General features: G+C 42.1%; 1 protein-coding gene across 6 annotated transcripts; it reads left to right on the top strand.

Moving 5' to 3' along the window:
• Positions 1 to 10: 10 nt before the first annotated feature.
• Positions 11 to 14,528, top strand: CFAP210 (cilia and flagella associated protein 210). Of its 6 annotated transcripts, none has more exons than XM_073305771.1 (9): positions 11 to 150; positions 1,769 to 1,992; positions 2,775 to 2,948; positions 3,053 to 3,246; positions 5,899 to 6,055; positions 9,748 to 9,887; positions 10,875 to 11,067; positions 12,599 to 12,763; positions 13,893 to 14,528. In XM_073305771.1, exons 1-9 carry the CDS (start codon positions 84 to 86, stop codon positions 14,253 to 14,255), a joined length of 1,677 nt encoding a protein of 558 aa, XP_073161872.1. In that variant the 5' UTR covers positions 11 to 83; the 3' UTR covers positions 14,256 to 14,528. The 6 variants fall into 6 exon arrangements, with proteins under 6 accessions (XP_073161872.1, XP_073161871.1, XP_073161873.1 ...); XM_073305770.1 differs by having other exon boundaries at positions 1,766 to 1,992; XM_073305776.1 differs by lacking the exon at positions 11 to 150 and adding an exon at positions 2,187 to 2,376 and having other exon boundaries at positions 1,900 to 2,003.
• The last annotated feature ends 626 nt before the right edge of the window (positions 14,529 to 15,154 follow it).

Raw genomic sequence — 15,154 nt, 5'->3', positions numbered from 1 at the left:
TCCCCCCGCCCTTCGGTTGCCTGGTAACCGCCGTACACAGGCACCGAGCGAGCTGGGCGCCCGCCGGCCCCGCTCGTAGGGTTATGGACGCGGCCGCCAGGCCCGCGGTGCTGTATGGGAGGCGCAAAGGCCAGAGACCGGAGCCCACGCGTGAGTGACACGAGGCTGCCGGGGCTACGCGGAGACCACGCTCGGGGCGACACGCGAGTGGCGGGGGACGGTGCCGGGACGTGGTGCTAAGAGCGGCCTGGGGGCGAGGCCGTCCACCTCTGAGCCGTGTGGTGTCGTGCCCGGCCCCAGCGAGCGCAGCGCCCGGCCCCGCAGCCTGCGACGTGGCGCACGGGCCAGGCGAACCTGTGCCACGGCCTGGGATGGGTCGGTGTGCGGCAAAGACCCCACAGGAGAGACGGATACGCCCCCTGGCTAATGCACCACACAACCCCGGGGCTTCCTTCCTTCCTTGGGTGTCGCTGGCCCGTAGCCACGGCGGCACCCTGAGGCAGGGGAGACTACACTGACCAGTAAAGCAGTGACGTGGGGGGTGAAGAACAGGGGTGGCCATTGAAGTGAGGGACATTTGAGGTGAATGGTGCCTACATGTGTGACGTGGTGGTGCCCAGACAGGTGGGGGACGTGGTGCCCAAACGGGGAGCTGACATGCCCGACACAAGGAAGACAGCACACTTACATACAGAGGGGACAATGCCAGGACACAAGGGAGGCATTACCAGTTCCCGGAACCAGCGGGTTAGATGCTGAGCCTAAAGAGGTGTAGGATGTGAAGTGCAGTGAAGAAGATGTAATCCTCTTTCTCCATTCTCACTCCAAATGAGCCCTGGCATCACACAAGAGTGCAGGGGAAATACAATACAACCCCCTTTATGCAGTCCTTTGCTGGGTGACCCTTTAAGAAAACTGGCAATAGAGATTGTAAACAAAGAACAAACAGACATAAAATATCTCTGTCAGAGAAAGCAGTATCTCACATGGTAAAAACCTTCCGTCTTAAATTCCCGCCCAGCTCTGGCTTCTTAGAGACATGCAAGTAGATTTCTAGAGCCTGTTTCTCCTCTCACAAGGGTATACATAGGAGTAACTCAACTGAAATTAATGAAGTTACAGGTATGTGAAACTATTGTAGGAGTAAATCAGGCCACTTATATAAAGATGCAACCTATGCTAAACAATCATGGCTACATACAGTATACTACTGTTGAAACTTTGGTTTGTGCAAATCTCCTTGTTTAGAGGTGGAAGACCAGGCCCAGTGCACCAGCCAAAGGGCAATTAGCAGAGAAGTGATTTTATCTAAAAGTAGGTTTTAATTTTAAACATCATTGTCAGAACAGGTAAAAGTTGTCCCCTTTTTTAGATTTGTCATACAGTACTCTTACAAATCAGATGGGCAAGGTTGAATTTAACGTTACTCAAATATCTGTTTTTTAAAGCAGTAATGACCAACATGAAGGACATTTTCTGAAAATTAATGACTGGCAGGAGGAGTTGAGGGCCTGAAAAATACAGGAAAACAGGACACATTGGTCTGTCAAGTAACACGAGGCTCTGGAGCTGAGGGTTCGTTCTGACTGTGCTCCTGCTCCTGGATACTAGAATTACATTACATTGTAGAGTCAAACTAATATGATGCTTTACTGTCAGCACTGGGTAGGAGTCCAAATCTTGGTGTGGGTTTGAACCCACAATTTTCTGGTCAGAAGTGCTACAAAGTGAGTGAACTCATTCTTTTGTTCTTTCTTTCACATAGCAGCAAATGGTTTAGAAGAATATAATGTTCCAGATAGTATTTTTCTTCCAACTGGAGTGGATCTGCGCCAGGTTACTGTTCTGCCAAAGGCAGAATGGGTAAGGATTCGAGACAGTGTTGACAGTGCAGCTAGAGAAGCAGCACGGATTCATGCAGAGAGGAAAGAACGGAAAGATATGCACTTACGTTCCAAAGCAGTTGTGAAAAACTGGCCCAACACCATTGCAGTAAGTGACATGTACGTTTGGAAATTGGATGGTTACTTGTCATATACATTAGAACACTCAGAGTGCACTCTTTCCCTCCCTTCTCCATGTACAGACACATGCACACACACAAACAAAAACTTCTATTAAGAGTTTCACTATAACCGGAGTCTACTTTTTGGTGGGCCTGCTTATTAATTCTGTCTCCTGCTTAGGTACACCATAGACCTGCCCATGTCATGTCATGGATAAGTTTAAAACAGGATCATAGAGAGAAGGAGAGAGTAAGAGGTGTGAAGGAAAGGTCTCCGTCTTCCCTGCAGACTGCCAATGGCGCCGCTTGCCCACCAGGCCTCCAGTCTTTCCCTTCTCCCTACAGGATTCTTGTTCAAAATATTTCAGTGGGCAAGTCTTTTCTTTACTTCCTGTCCTAAACTGCTACATACTGCAGTGCTGTTAAACTGCTGCTTATTATCTCAGAGATGGCTGCACATCAGGGGTGATTGAAGTGATCCATATCCTTTATCCAGTGATGTGAAGCTTACTATAACTACTCATAAAACACTTTGAGATCCTCATATGAAATATGCTTTTTAACTGCAAAGCATTTTTATTATACACCTAAATTTCTAATAGATATTTAAAAACAGGACAGCAGCACAAAAATTGTTTGACTGTTCACTTTAGACATAAGTAGGTATAATCAACTTCTTGCTGATTTGGTCTTTTGAAGAAGTTGTAGATTTTTGAGTCAGTTCTTTTCAGTGTGATCTGTAATGGAAATGAGTTTTATCTGCATTTAGGGCCAGGCACAGAGAAAACTTAAAGCTAAAAAATTGCGAGAAGAAAAGGAGGAAGAAGAAAGAAAACTACTTGATCTGGAGGAAGCACAATTTCAAGCAGCAAAGCGGAAGGAGGCCATAGAACAGGCCAAAACTTATCAATATTATCAGAATGAGAGAGTGAAAGGGTTACATGTTTGTAGATGGTTTATTGTCTTTAATTCAAATTATATTGTTTCTTTGAACATACATGAATGTGTAATAAAATAAACATGAAATGTTCCAATTCCGTTTTGTAGAAAGCACTTTTACTTACTGAGGTCCTAAAGGAAAGAGATGCTCAGATTGAATTTAAAAAGACAAAGCCAGATATTTACAAAAAAAAGGAAGAAGAAATGGAACGTGAGCGCGAAAAAGCTATTCTTAAAGAGCAGGAAAAGGCATATGAACGCTATATGAATCGACAGGCACTTTGCAGAGACCATCTGGAACAGTAAGTAAAACAGGGCTGTTTCTGACTAATAAATTGAGTTAAACTGCTGTTGTTAAAAGAAATCTAGTGTTCATCTGCTAAACAAATGAGTTACCAGGAATTTTTAACAAACAAAATACGCTGTCATTTTCTCAGTAGAGAGAGAAAGACCATTAGATCATCCATTCCATCTTCTTGGCCATCCAGAATTATAGTGACAGTTTAATATTTTGTCTAATATTTAAAACAGTCCAGTTTTAAAAGCCCCACTGCTTCCTTTGGGAAGGAACTTATACTACTTTCCTCAGGAGGCTATTCTACAATCAACAGATCTTATTCCCAGGAAATTTATATTGCAGATATCATAAAAATTGCAACAAAATTGGGGCTCTGTACTAATTCACTGAGCACATCTTCCATCCTGCATACTTTAGTAAATTTTGCTAGAAGTATAATGTAATTGTCACAACCTGGCCCAGCCTCACTCTCTGGAAGGATACCAGTCTTTCATGGAACCAATCACTGGATCCCATGTACTTCTAAGCCCCCTGGGTCTTGGTAGTGACTAGACATTATTTCTAGCTCTGGGTCTCAAGGACACTCCCAGATGCAGACCCCATGTCTAACAACTTTCTTCGGCAGTGCCCCAACCCTTCCAAACTCCCAATTGCTTATAGACACTTCCTCAGAGTTCCATCTTGTTTCTCAGTTAACCCTTTCAGGGACAACATGGCTGGCAAACAAATCATCCTGGAAAGGAATTATCAGTGGTTCTGTCTCTTTCTTGATATCTGAAAACTTACTCTAAGGAGCTGCTACTAAATTCAAATGTTGCACCGCACGAATCCATTATGAGGAAATCCTGCTCCATTCTTTGAATATAAAGGGCTTCTGGCAATGGCACTAGTGTAGTTCCGCTGCAGAGAAGATGGGGAGGATTTGTGCATCAACTTTCAGAATACCATTGTACAAGGTTGTGGTATATCTTCCTTTTCTTCCCACAGTGGAAGGAGCATATTAGGGCTGTGATGGTTACTGCCTCTGGGAAATTCTGTTGCTGCCATGTGAGTTGGGGAAAAAATTCCTTTTACAACACCCAGAGTTACTAAGTTCTCATTTTGTACTTGGGTCAAGCATTGGCTTGAGGATTTGGGCCAATGGCTTTAAAATGCATCACTTTGATTTTGAATTCTGACACTTTACCTGCCTTCAGTTCAGACAGCAGTTCACACAAGAGATCCACTTTGTGAACACTTCAGTGCAAATAAGTGATGGTCACATAACCACCACCCTAAACCGGAAACCTACTGACCACTATACTTACCTACATGTCTCCAGCTTTCATCCAGATCACATCACGCAATCCATTGTCTACAGCCAAGCTCTAAGATACAACTGCATTTGCTCCAATCCCTCAGACAGAGACAAACACCTACAGGATCTCTATCAAGCATTCTTAAACTACATTACCCAGCTGGTGAAGTGAAGACACAGATTGACAGAGCCAGAAGGGTACCCAGAAGTCACCTACTATAGGACAGGCCCAACAAAGAAAGTAACAGAACGCCACTAGCCATCACCTTCGGGCCCCAACTAAAACTTCTCCAGCGCATCATCAAGGATCTACAACCTATCCTGAAGGACGACCCATCACTCTCACAGATCTTGGGAGACAGGCCAGTCCTCGCTTACAGACAGCCCCCCAACCTGAAGCAAATACTCAGCAGCAACTACACACCACACAGCAAAAACACTAACTCAGGAACCAATCCCTGCAACAAATCCCGTTGCCAAATCTGTCTGCATATCTATTCAAGGCACACCATCATAGGACCTAACCACATCAGCCACACCATCAGGGGCTCTTTCACCTGCACATCTACCAATGTGATATATGCCATCATGTGCCAGCAATGCCCCTCTGCCATGTACATTGGTCAAACCGGACAGTCTCTACGCAAAAGAATAAATGGACACAAATCAGACATCAAGAATCGTAACATTCAAAAACCAGTAGGAGAACACTTCAGTCTCCCTGGACACTCTAACAGATTTAAAAGTGGCAACTCTTCAACAAAAAATCTTCAAAACAGACTGCAACTGGAGAAACTACAGAACTGGAATTAATTTGCAAACTGGATACCATCAAATTAGGCCTGAATAAAGACTGGGAGTGGATGGGTCACTACAAAAAGTAATTTTCCCTCTGCTGATACTCACACCACCTTGTCAACTGTTGGAAATGGGCCACCTTGATTGCAGTGGCCTCGTTAGCACTACAAAAGTAATTTTCCCTCCCTTGGTATTCACCCCTTCTTGTCAACTGTTGAGAATAGGCCACTTCCACCTTAATTGAATTGGCTTGTTAGCACTGACCCGCCCCTTGGTAAGGCAACTACCATCTTTTCATGTGCTATAATATATATTCTGCTTACTGTATTTTTCATTCCATGCATCTGATGAAGTGGGTTTTAGCCCACGAAAGCTTATGCCCAAATAAATGTGTTAGTGTCCAAGGTGCCACAAGGACTCGTCGTTGTTTTTGCTGATACATACTGACTCGGCTACCACTGTGAATGTTGTTTAACTCTTAGAAATGTGTCACCTTTGTCCATTGTGTACTGTGTACATTTTCTTACTTCTTTAGTATTAATATTTTATTTTATACTTTAGAATAAAGGAACATAAGCACCAGGCAGAATTAGACAAATTAGAGGCAAAAAAAGAAGGTGAAGAGATTCAACGACTGATCGAGTTATATGAATTGGAAGTGCAGAGAAAAAATGAAAAGAAACTGGAGGAAAAACTTGAACATAGGAAGATGCATTGTGTAAGTAACAGAAAAGCAGAAAGCCCAACATTTTTCAACTAGAATGCTTAAAGTTAGGGACTTACATTTATATTTACATACTTAAATAAATGACCAGATTTTCAGAGTTGCTAAACTCAACCTAACAGCTCTCACTGAAAACAGTGGAAGCTGCTAGGTGCTGTGCTCTTTTGAAAACCTGGCTCTTCGTGCTGATTTGCAGTTTGCCAAATGCATTGTGAGCAGTCCTTTGCTGAATGCAACTGGCAGGTCCCCCAGAGCAGGAGATTTTGGAGTTAACACCTCATTGAAGTGCATGAAGCAGTTCACACCACTCAGAACTGTTGTTTCAGGCTGTTTGCAGACTCAGGCAGATATCTCTGCATCAGTTATACTAGAGTCGTGTTTTCGGGCTTTTCTTTGCAACTAAAGTAAACTGCGATTTTCACCTCATCACATGAATCCAGGACTTGGGGCACCTAAACATAGGTGCCTATGCCTTAATAGGGGCCCTGATGTAGATTATTGAGGCTATCGGGAAAACATTTCCCTTCTGAATTTTATGTACCTACTGCATAAGAAAAGTCCAGATAAGCCAATGGAGAGAAAGTTCCCCACACGGTTAGTTGGAATAAGTGAAACTGACTACTAGCAGAAGAAAATTATCAGGCAAATGTCACAGTTCACGACAACTGCACCTATATTTCCACCTTGTGTCTAGCAAGGGCACCCACTGTCAGGCTTCTGGCTCCCGGCTCCCCAGGTGTCATGTCTCTTGGGCAAGAGACACACCACTCACTCACTCCTGATTTGGATATTTCCAGGCTGCACAGTTCACTGCCTACACTGTGTACTTTCCAAGAAATCAGACTGCCTAAGCAGGTCTGCTTTGCTTTTCTCTCAGAGGCTATATATAGAATAATTGTCCACAGTGATAAGGTACCACCGGCCTTGTCCTAAGTAATTACATTTATTTCTTAAGGTGAAAGCATTACAGAAAAAACATTAAAACAATAAAAGAACCTACACACATTAGTAAGATTATCAGAGATCACCCTAACTGCAACAAGGACTGTGTTATCGGGTCAGTCCTTCAAGCTCCACATGGGTTTTCAGTGGTTACAAATTCACAACACTGTCATGAATCTGAGAGTCATTCCTTTATACTGCCTGGGCCTTTGAGCTGAGAATAGGTATTTCATAGACCATGGGTTTTTCCTCAGGTCATAGCTTCAAAAGGTTGGGTCCGGAGGTGGGAATTTTCATTCCCTTCTCCCATATATTTCCTATGAAACCCACTTAACTTTGTTTATCCCAAACATTCCCTCTTGTTTGGCCCATTGTTAAATGAGACCCTGGAAGCTTATGACACTTCCCTGGATTTATGTTAGTCCTTCCCTGCCTCCACCCCCCATTACATAAAATCCCACAATAATACATAAGCAGTTGCATTTTTAATAAAAATGAACTCCTAAAATACTTATACTTAATTCAGTAAGTTTGTCCATGATATTGCAGGAAATTGCCATATCTGTCACAGCAAGTACAAATATCTCCTTGCAGCTAGCTGAGTTTGTCATTCCAACATTTGCCTGTGAGGAAGCTCTGAAGGAGCCTTCAGAGTTGACTCAGTATGTGGAGTGGCCTTGGTAATACCTGCTGGTGGAGCCTCTGATGTCACTGCTGATGGGAGCGGCCTAGCTACTACCCCCTCTTCTGGTAGTTGCCTTTTAAAAACACATTGAAGGTGTTGATATTCCTGCCTCTGGCTACACTGCAACTTAACTTTAATTACGTCACCCAGGGATGTGAATTAGCCACCCCTGAGCGACATAATTTATGCCGATTTAAGTGCCGATGTAGCCCCCCTGCTCGCTGGTGCTAGAGTAATTAAGCCGAGGGGACAGCTCTCTCCCATCGGCTTAGAGTGGCTACATTAGAGAGCTTACAGCGGCGCAGCTGCATCAGTACAGCTGCACTGCTATAAGCTCTTTAGTGTAGCCATAGCCTCTGTTGTTTAAGGGGGAACTGCCAGAGGTTGATGGCTGCTGCTGCGGCCAGAGCTCCTGGAATTATAGTCCTGTCTGTAGGGGTTGCTGTGCTGTGTCTTGCTGCCAAAAATATAGAGGTTTGCTCTCACATTTAGCTGAAGCTTTGTGGAGCACCTCCTGGATTATGCCAGGATGCCCTGACATAGAGAGGAGCTCCGGCTTAGCGGTTTCTCTTTTTTTCATATGTTCTGAAGACCAGAAATCTCCTGCCACGCCTAAAAGGCAGAGTGATTTGAGGTTTTCTCCTCAAGTGAGGAGAGCCTAGATAGTTCCCTTGACTAGCAGGTCTGACACTGCTTCCTAGCTGTAAAAGCAGGGGGGGGGGGGGAAATCAATGTTTTAATGGCACACCTAGCTATGCAGGAGAATCATGCGACTCCTGACTGAACAGTAAATATTGTCAAGGATGCATTTCACAAGTTACAGGCCAAGTTCTGCCCTTAAATTCACACACACAACTCATTGACTTCAAAAGGTCACAGACATTAAAGGGCAGAATTTGTGTGTACACCAGTGGTTCCCAAACTTGTTCCGGCGCTTGTGCAGGGAAAGCCCCTGCCAGGCCACACCGGTTTGTTTACCTGCCACGTCCACAGGTTCAGCCGATCGCTGCTCCCAGTGGCCACGGTTCACAGCTCCAGGCCAATGGGAGCTGCTGGAAGCGGCGCGGGCCAAGGGATGTACTGGCTGCCGCTTCCAGCAGCTCCGATTGGCCTGGAGCATCGAACTGCGGCCACTGGGAGCCATGATCGGCCCAACTTGCAGATGTGGCAGATAAACAAACCAGTGTGGCCTGGCAGGGGCTTTCCCTGCACAAGCGGCGGAACAAGTTTGGGAACCACTGGTGTACACAATACAGGAATTGTATCACTACTGAAATACAGCCACCTTTGGGATGAAACATTGGCAGCTGTTTAAGCCCAATGTCTCACATCAGTTTAAGACAAAGTGAAAAATATAATATTGTCCTGTTGAAACAGTATGAAATGTATGATGATGCACTGTAGGTCCAGTTTCATCATCCTCAGCATCACGCAGACTTCAAAAGGAAACTGAACCTGGGCAATAAGGTGGGATAGGAAATAAAACTGACTTTCCCCTGTAAAGTTTAGACTCAGATTCTGATTTGTGGTCTGCAGCTGGCAGAGGCCAGAAATGTCAGAGCCCAAGAGGTAGTGCACCCCGAGTCCATCTCTCCTTCACACCTGTGAAAAAGCCTTTCTACAGGTGCTCATTGACAAGAAGCACAGAGGGTCTTTCCAGTGTAGCACCTTGAAGTCAGGGGACATGTATCAAGTGTTTCAGGCCCCATTGCTGGGTCAGTGAGCACCATGTACATGCATGGCATTGATATCTCCTGTTGCTGGCATGAATAGTGTGTGCATTAGAATATTGGTGCATATTAATGTTACTTTTGCAGCAACTTGTGGTAATTTGGGTCTTAGAATGTAAGGCAGTTCAGGGCTGGGCAAGAACAATGATCCTTTTCTAGAAGCTTCTCTCCTCCAGAACCTTGTTCTCCCTGCTGCAGGCCTAGGGGCACCTCCATAATTTCACATAGTATGGTTTAAGTCTGTATCAGATTTTTTCCTCTTTCTTTAAAAAGATTTAGCTACTTGTCTTAGTATATATAATTGGACACTTTTTTTTTTTTTTTGAAAGGCGCATGTTGCTGACCAGGATATTCTTAAAGCTATAGAGAAACAAAAACAAGAAGAGGAGAATGATAAAATTCGAGCTCACTTTAGAGCAAAACAAAATATGGCCAAACTGAGAAGAGAAAAAGAAACTGAAATGAACAGGTGGGTCAAATGTTAGAGAATTAAATAAAGTATAAATTCAGAATTATGCCTTTGTCACATGATTATGATAACATTCTAAACGCTTAAGTCAGCAAAAAAGATCTTACAGTATTACAGCATGGATACCTGGACCAAAGTGCTTCATGGTATTTGGAGGTTATGAAAGAGGAAAAGGTCTGAAAGGAGTTCCCCTTCTATTGGCCCTTTGTAGTCACAGATGATGTGCGGTGAGCTGAGTACTCACCTTGATCGTACAAGGCTTGTGGACTTAGCAGGAAAATCGTTCTTAACCAGAGGTACGCGTACCCCTGAGGGTGTGCAGAGGTCTTCCAGGGGGTACATCAATTCATCTAGATATTTGCCTACTTTTACAACAGGCTACCTAAAAAGCACTAGTGAAGTTAGTACAAATTAAAATTTCATACAGAGAATGACTTGTTTATACTGCTCTGTATACGATACACTGAAATGAAAGTACAATATTTATATTCCAATTGATTAATTTTATAATTATATGGTAAAAATAAGGCAGTAAGCAATTTTTCAGTAATAGTGTGCTGTGACACTTTTGTATTTTTGTCTGTTTTTTTAAGCAAAGTAGTTTTTAAGTAAGGTAAAACTTGGGGGTAGGGAAAACAAATCAGACTCTTAAAAGGGGTATAGTAGTCTGGAAAGGCTGAGAGCTACTGTTGCAGGACATTGGGCCCCACATCCATGTGCTGGAGCTGTGGGCTTTTCATCTGGTCTGCAAGCCTTTTACTCTCTTACCAGTTCCAAACTATCTAAATCCTGATGGAAAACAACATGATGATGTGGCTGTGATTTCCTTTCAGTGAAGAAAGGGAGAAAAGACAGAAAAAGGAAGGGGGAAAACGGATTTCTTAATCAGATACTTGCATATAATTAGATTCCAGTGAGATAGTTGTAAGGAAACCAGGTTTATCTATTTAACGTTGACATGTTGCATTAATTGCTGTTCTGCTATAGGTTAATGCAGGAGCGTAGGGATATTACTATTAACCATCTAGCTGAACAAATGAAACAGACATTTGAGAGGATAGATGAACGTGTTGCTAGAGATGTTGCAGAGAGAGAAGCTGAGTGGGAAAAAGAGCTCAAAGAGAAAGAAGAAAAAACCAAAGCTGAATTGAAATCAATTGCAGAACACAGAGCCACCGTGGTAAGATACTTAAGGAAAAAGCTACATTAATGTGGTTGTGTACAGTCATTCTTATAAATATTTTTGGGAAAAACAATAGTTTTTGTAGTTCATGGTGGGAGATACATATTGAACGTACTGTTCAACACTTACATCTCACAATTAAAGTAGATAGCAAGTCTTTAGACAAAATGTATATGAACAGGCTGGTTGTGTGTCACAAACAACTAAAAGTGAAAGTCTATGTTATCATTGAGAATTGATGCAAATCTCTTAGTTTTAATATTCATTATTTCAAACAGGTTTTTTTGAGCTAGTACAACCAATATAATCACTTGGCACTTTTAGTGAGAAGGGCATACTGGCTGGTAGCTGTAACCTAATCGCTTAGCTGATGCTCCTGCTCTCCTGCAAGCTCAGAGTCAGTAGGGAATGAGGGCTGCTCTCCCGCAGGCATTAGAGTGGCCTTGGTCTGCCTGGTGGGGGAGATGGTCTTCAGACTGCTGGCTTCCATCCTACTTAATGAGGCAGAATAATCTGACCCATCACATTGTCCCTGCTTCTTCCATTTTTAGTCTCCTTCATGCACACTCCTCCTAGAATCATCCACGTGCTCTTCTGATCACTCCTCTGAACACATCACTGGCATACCACTCAAGCAGTGTGACGATTCAAGAGCTGTTCCTAGGGGACTAGCCTCTCACAACCCTCAAGGGTGAGGACCTGAAGCACAGCTTCTTCCAGGCAATTTGACTACAACCCACTAAAACTCATGGGCTCAACAAAGCTATGGCCTCTTACTGGGTGATGTGTTAATCACCAGGTTTAGTAAGCAAGTAAAGTATTAAAAATCCTTGGGTCCTTGACTTCTTTACCAGCATAGTAAAGACCTCTCAAAAAAGCATGAATGTGTACATGTAAATACATAGTGCAGGGTTTGCAACATTTTCATGCTGTTAACCGCATTTCTAAACAGGGGAATAACCTCTCTTGTTCACAACTGTGCAGCCAAAGTACCTCCTGCTTTGGATTTCATAACCTCTACAACAGTTGCTTATGTGGAAAAGTAAAAGTAATGATTTTTTTAACCAACTTTCAATGGAAATTAGTATCTGAAAACAATGGGGTAACCAGAACCATGTCACAAGATAGCTCTCTGAGGACCACCAGTAAGTGGTGTACCAGCCAGTTTGAAAATTGCTGTTATAATGAAATGAGCATTTTAAGGAAACACTGGGGGATTTTCCAAGCAACTCTGGTAGGCTATTGACAGGTGACTGACATTACATCATTAATCAATCACTGATAAAATTAGGAAATATTGAGAAAAATGATGTAAAGCTTTGGAGTCGAGGGGAAACTCTCATAGGTGTGTGGAATTACTAGATTTTGGAAATGTTTTGCTGATGTTTCACTGCGTCTTAATATTATGGGCCTTTGGTTTTTTAGTGTCACTTGCCTGTAGAATGATAAAATATGCCTGAAAAATATGGTTTTCAAATTTGTTGGTTTAGCAAATTGAGTTAATTATTTTTTTTTTTATAAAATATAGATAAAAATGAAAGAAGAGAGAGAAAGAGAGGCAAGATTAGAGGGTAAAGAAAAGCTTCATGAACTAATGGAAGCAGACCGCATCTATCTGGAAATGGAGAAAGACAAGAAACGAAGAAATCGCAATGAAAACATAAAAATGCAAGAGACTCAAATCCAGCAAATGGTAACTAGGGGGATTATCAGACTGTCAGACATTTTACAAAGCTATTTCAACATACATCTATGGTATAGGAGTCTTGCATGAGACCTAATCTTTATATTATCACAGTACTGTTCAAAACAAGAGAAACATGAGAAAATTATTTTTATCCCTTTAAACATAATGCTTCAAGAGTTGTTTCTCAGGGACCAACGTCTTCACAGCGCAAGGGTGGGAATGTGAAGCAGAGTTTATATACATGAGTGGGGAAAGCGTTAGTTCACAGGATTGGCAGTAGGATATAGATCCTTTCATCTCCAGACACCTTGTGTGACTCAAGCCCAATGTGGACTGAAAGATGTCCCCTTTTGATGATGGCTGCTAGGTTGGATTATATAAAATAGCATTTGGTGTCTCAGTCCAGTTGTCAGTGGACATGTATCACAAAATCCCCTACCAGTGCCAACACTAGCCGTATGCCAAATATGTGCCATCACAAGGCCCCATGCTTTTGGGAGACTTCCCCAGCCTGCTGTGCTGCCCCATCACCTTAATAGATCAACACTGAGGCTCAACCCTTCATAGGCCCACGACTACTACCATTGTCCAGTCCCCTCTCAGCTGCTGAAACCAACTGCCAGTGACAAGCACCCCATCTCCTGCTCAGATGCCAAAGTCTAACCATACAAATATGTTATGGGAGTACTGCAGTCTGCCTAGGTTCCCAACAATCATATTTTGTACATGGATCTGCAAAATCTAGGGATAGTTTAGCATGGTCTGCGCAAATTGGCAACCATATGGGTAAGAATTAACTGAGCAGTCAAGACTTGAATGAATGACGTTGATTGAGGTACCCTTTCAGCTGCAGATAATGGTCTCTCTGAATCAGTATTCAGGCACATTGCTAGCACATGGTTACTGCTCACTTTGTACCTATTCTCTGGACAAACGGAGAATGTCAGTTATGCATTTCTAACTAGAGTTAGATTGTGATTAACAAATAATTGTTTTTATCAGAAAGGTATTTACAGCCAATTATTAAAAAAATGTCACATAAGGACTTCCACGACTTTATGCCCTGTTAAGCTATTCTACCACAAGTTAACCATGTGGAAATATTTAAGCTTTGTTATTCCCTTCCCCAAAACAGGTTGAAAAACGGGCAAAAGAACAGCATGAGAAACAAGCAGAATTGAACTATGAGGCCCAGAAAGAAGTTATTGCAATTTGCAAGGAGCGGGAATTTCAAGAATATGCAAATCAAGTAATTGATTCAGAATCCAAGACAGCCCGAAATATTTATCCTCTTCTCAAAGCAGCAAAGGAAGGGGCAGGTGGTGGGCATGGACCAGTTTACAGAGAAAGAGGAGGAATAAGACCTAGTTACCAAGCACGAGATATCAATGGCACTCAGCTACCTTCTTATAATTGTAACACTACTGAAGAAATAAAAGAGCTAAATACCAATGGTAACATCCAGCAAACTAAGGGAAGACTTGGTTTTACATGGTAAAAATAACTCTTTGGAGTCTTTACAAAAACAAGTCCAATAAATCGGTAAAATGATCCATGTTGTATGAAACCCATGAAAGGAACTAGAAAAGCCATAAGTACTATATGGAACGTTGATAGGGATCCAAGTGTATTTTCCTAAACATTGAAAGTTGTATTTTACCGAAGTCACTATGTTAAATCAAATACAGAGGCAGAACTGAATGATGTACTGATAACCAGTGTAGAACCTTACTTTATATAAGGCTCATTAAAAAAATAGAATATTTTAGTTTCAATTTTGTAAGTTTCAAGTTCAATCTTTTACAGCTACTCTTGAGTACACTGTAAAGTGCTGCATTTGGCTTCTTGCATTGTTAAAATCAGAGTGCTAAGGAAAAAAATTATCCTCAAAAGATGCCAAATACTTTTCAAAAGTGTAGGAAATACATGAGAATCAAATACTAAATAACATATGAAAGATCTGAAAAAAACATTTAGTATTGCTAAAAGTACTTTAATACAAATTTCACATTCCACATGAAATATTTCTTCAGATTCCACTCTTTACTGAATTTAATCAATCAGCATGCAGAGCACTAGTTCATTATCAGTATATAATTTCTTTTCTTTTCTCTTAAAATCTGAATCAACTCTTGCAACAAACTAATAACTACCTTGCTGCTGTTACACAACTTTAACTATAATAGGCCCAGCTTTCATTAACATAGTTTTACTAAAAGAACGAGGAGTCCTTGTGGCACCTTCGAGACGAACAAATTTATTTGGGCATAAGCTTTCGTGGGCTAGAACCCACTTCATCACTAAATTATTTCATTACTAAGTTATTTTGAGTACAAAAAATACATGCAAAACAGTTACAGCAAAGCGAACATGTTGCACATACTCAGCTTATATGCC

The sequence above is a fragment of the Lepidochelys kempii genome, chromosome 11 (genome assembly GCF_965140265.1).
Source record: "Lepidochelys kempii isolate rLepKem1 chromosome 11, rLepKem1.hap2, whole genome shotgun sequence".
In the NCBI taxonomy this organism is placed as follows: Eukaryota; Metazoa; Chordata; order Testudines; family Cheloniidae; genus Lepidochelys; species Lepidochelys kempii.
This window is presented reverse-complemented; position numbering and strand designations above follow the sequence as displayed.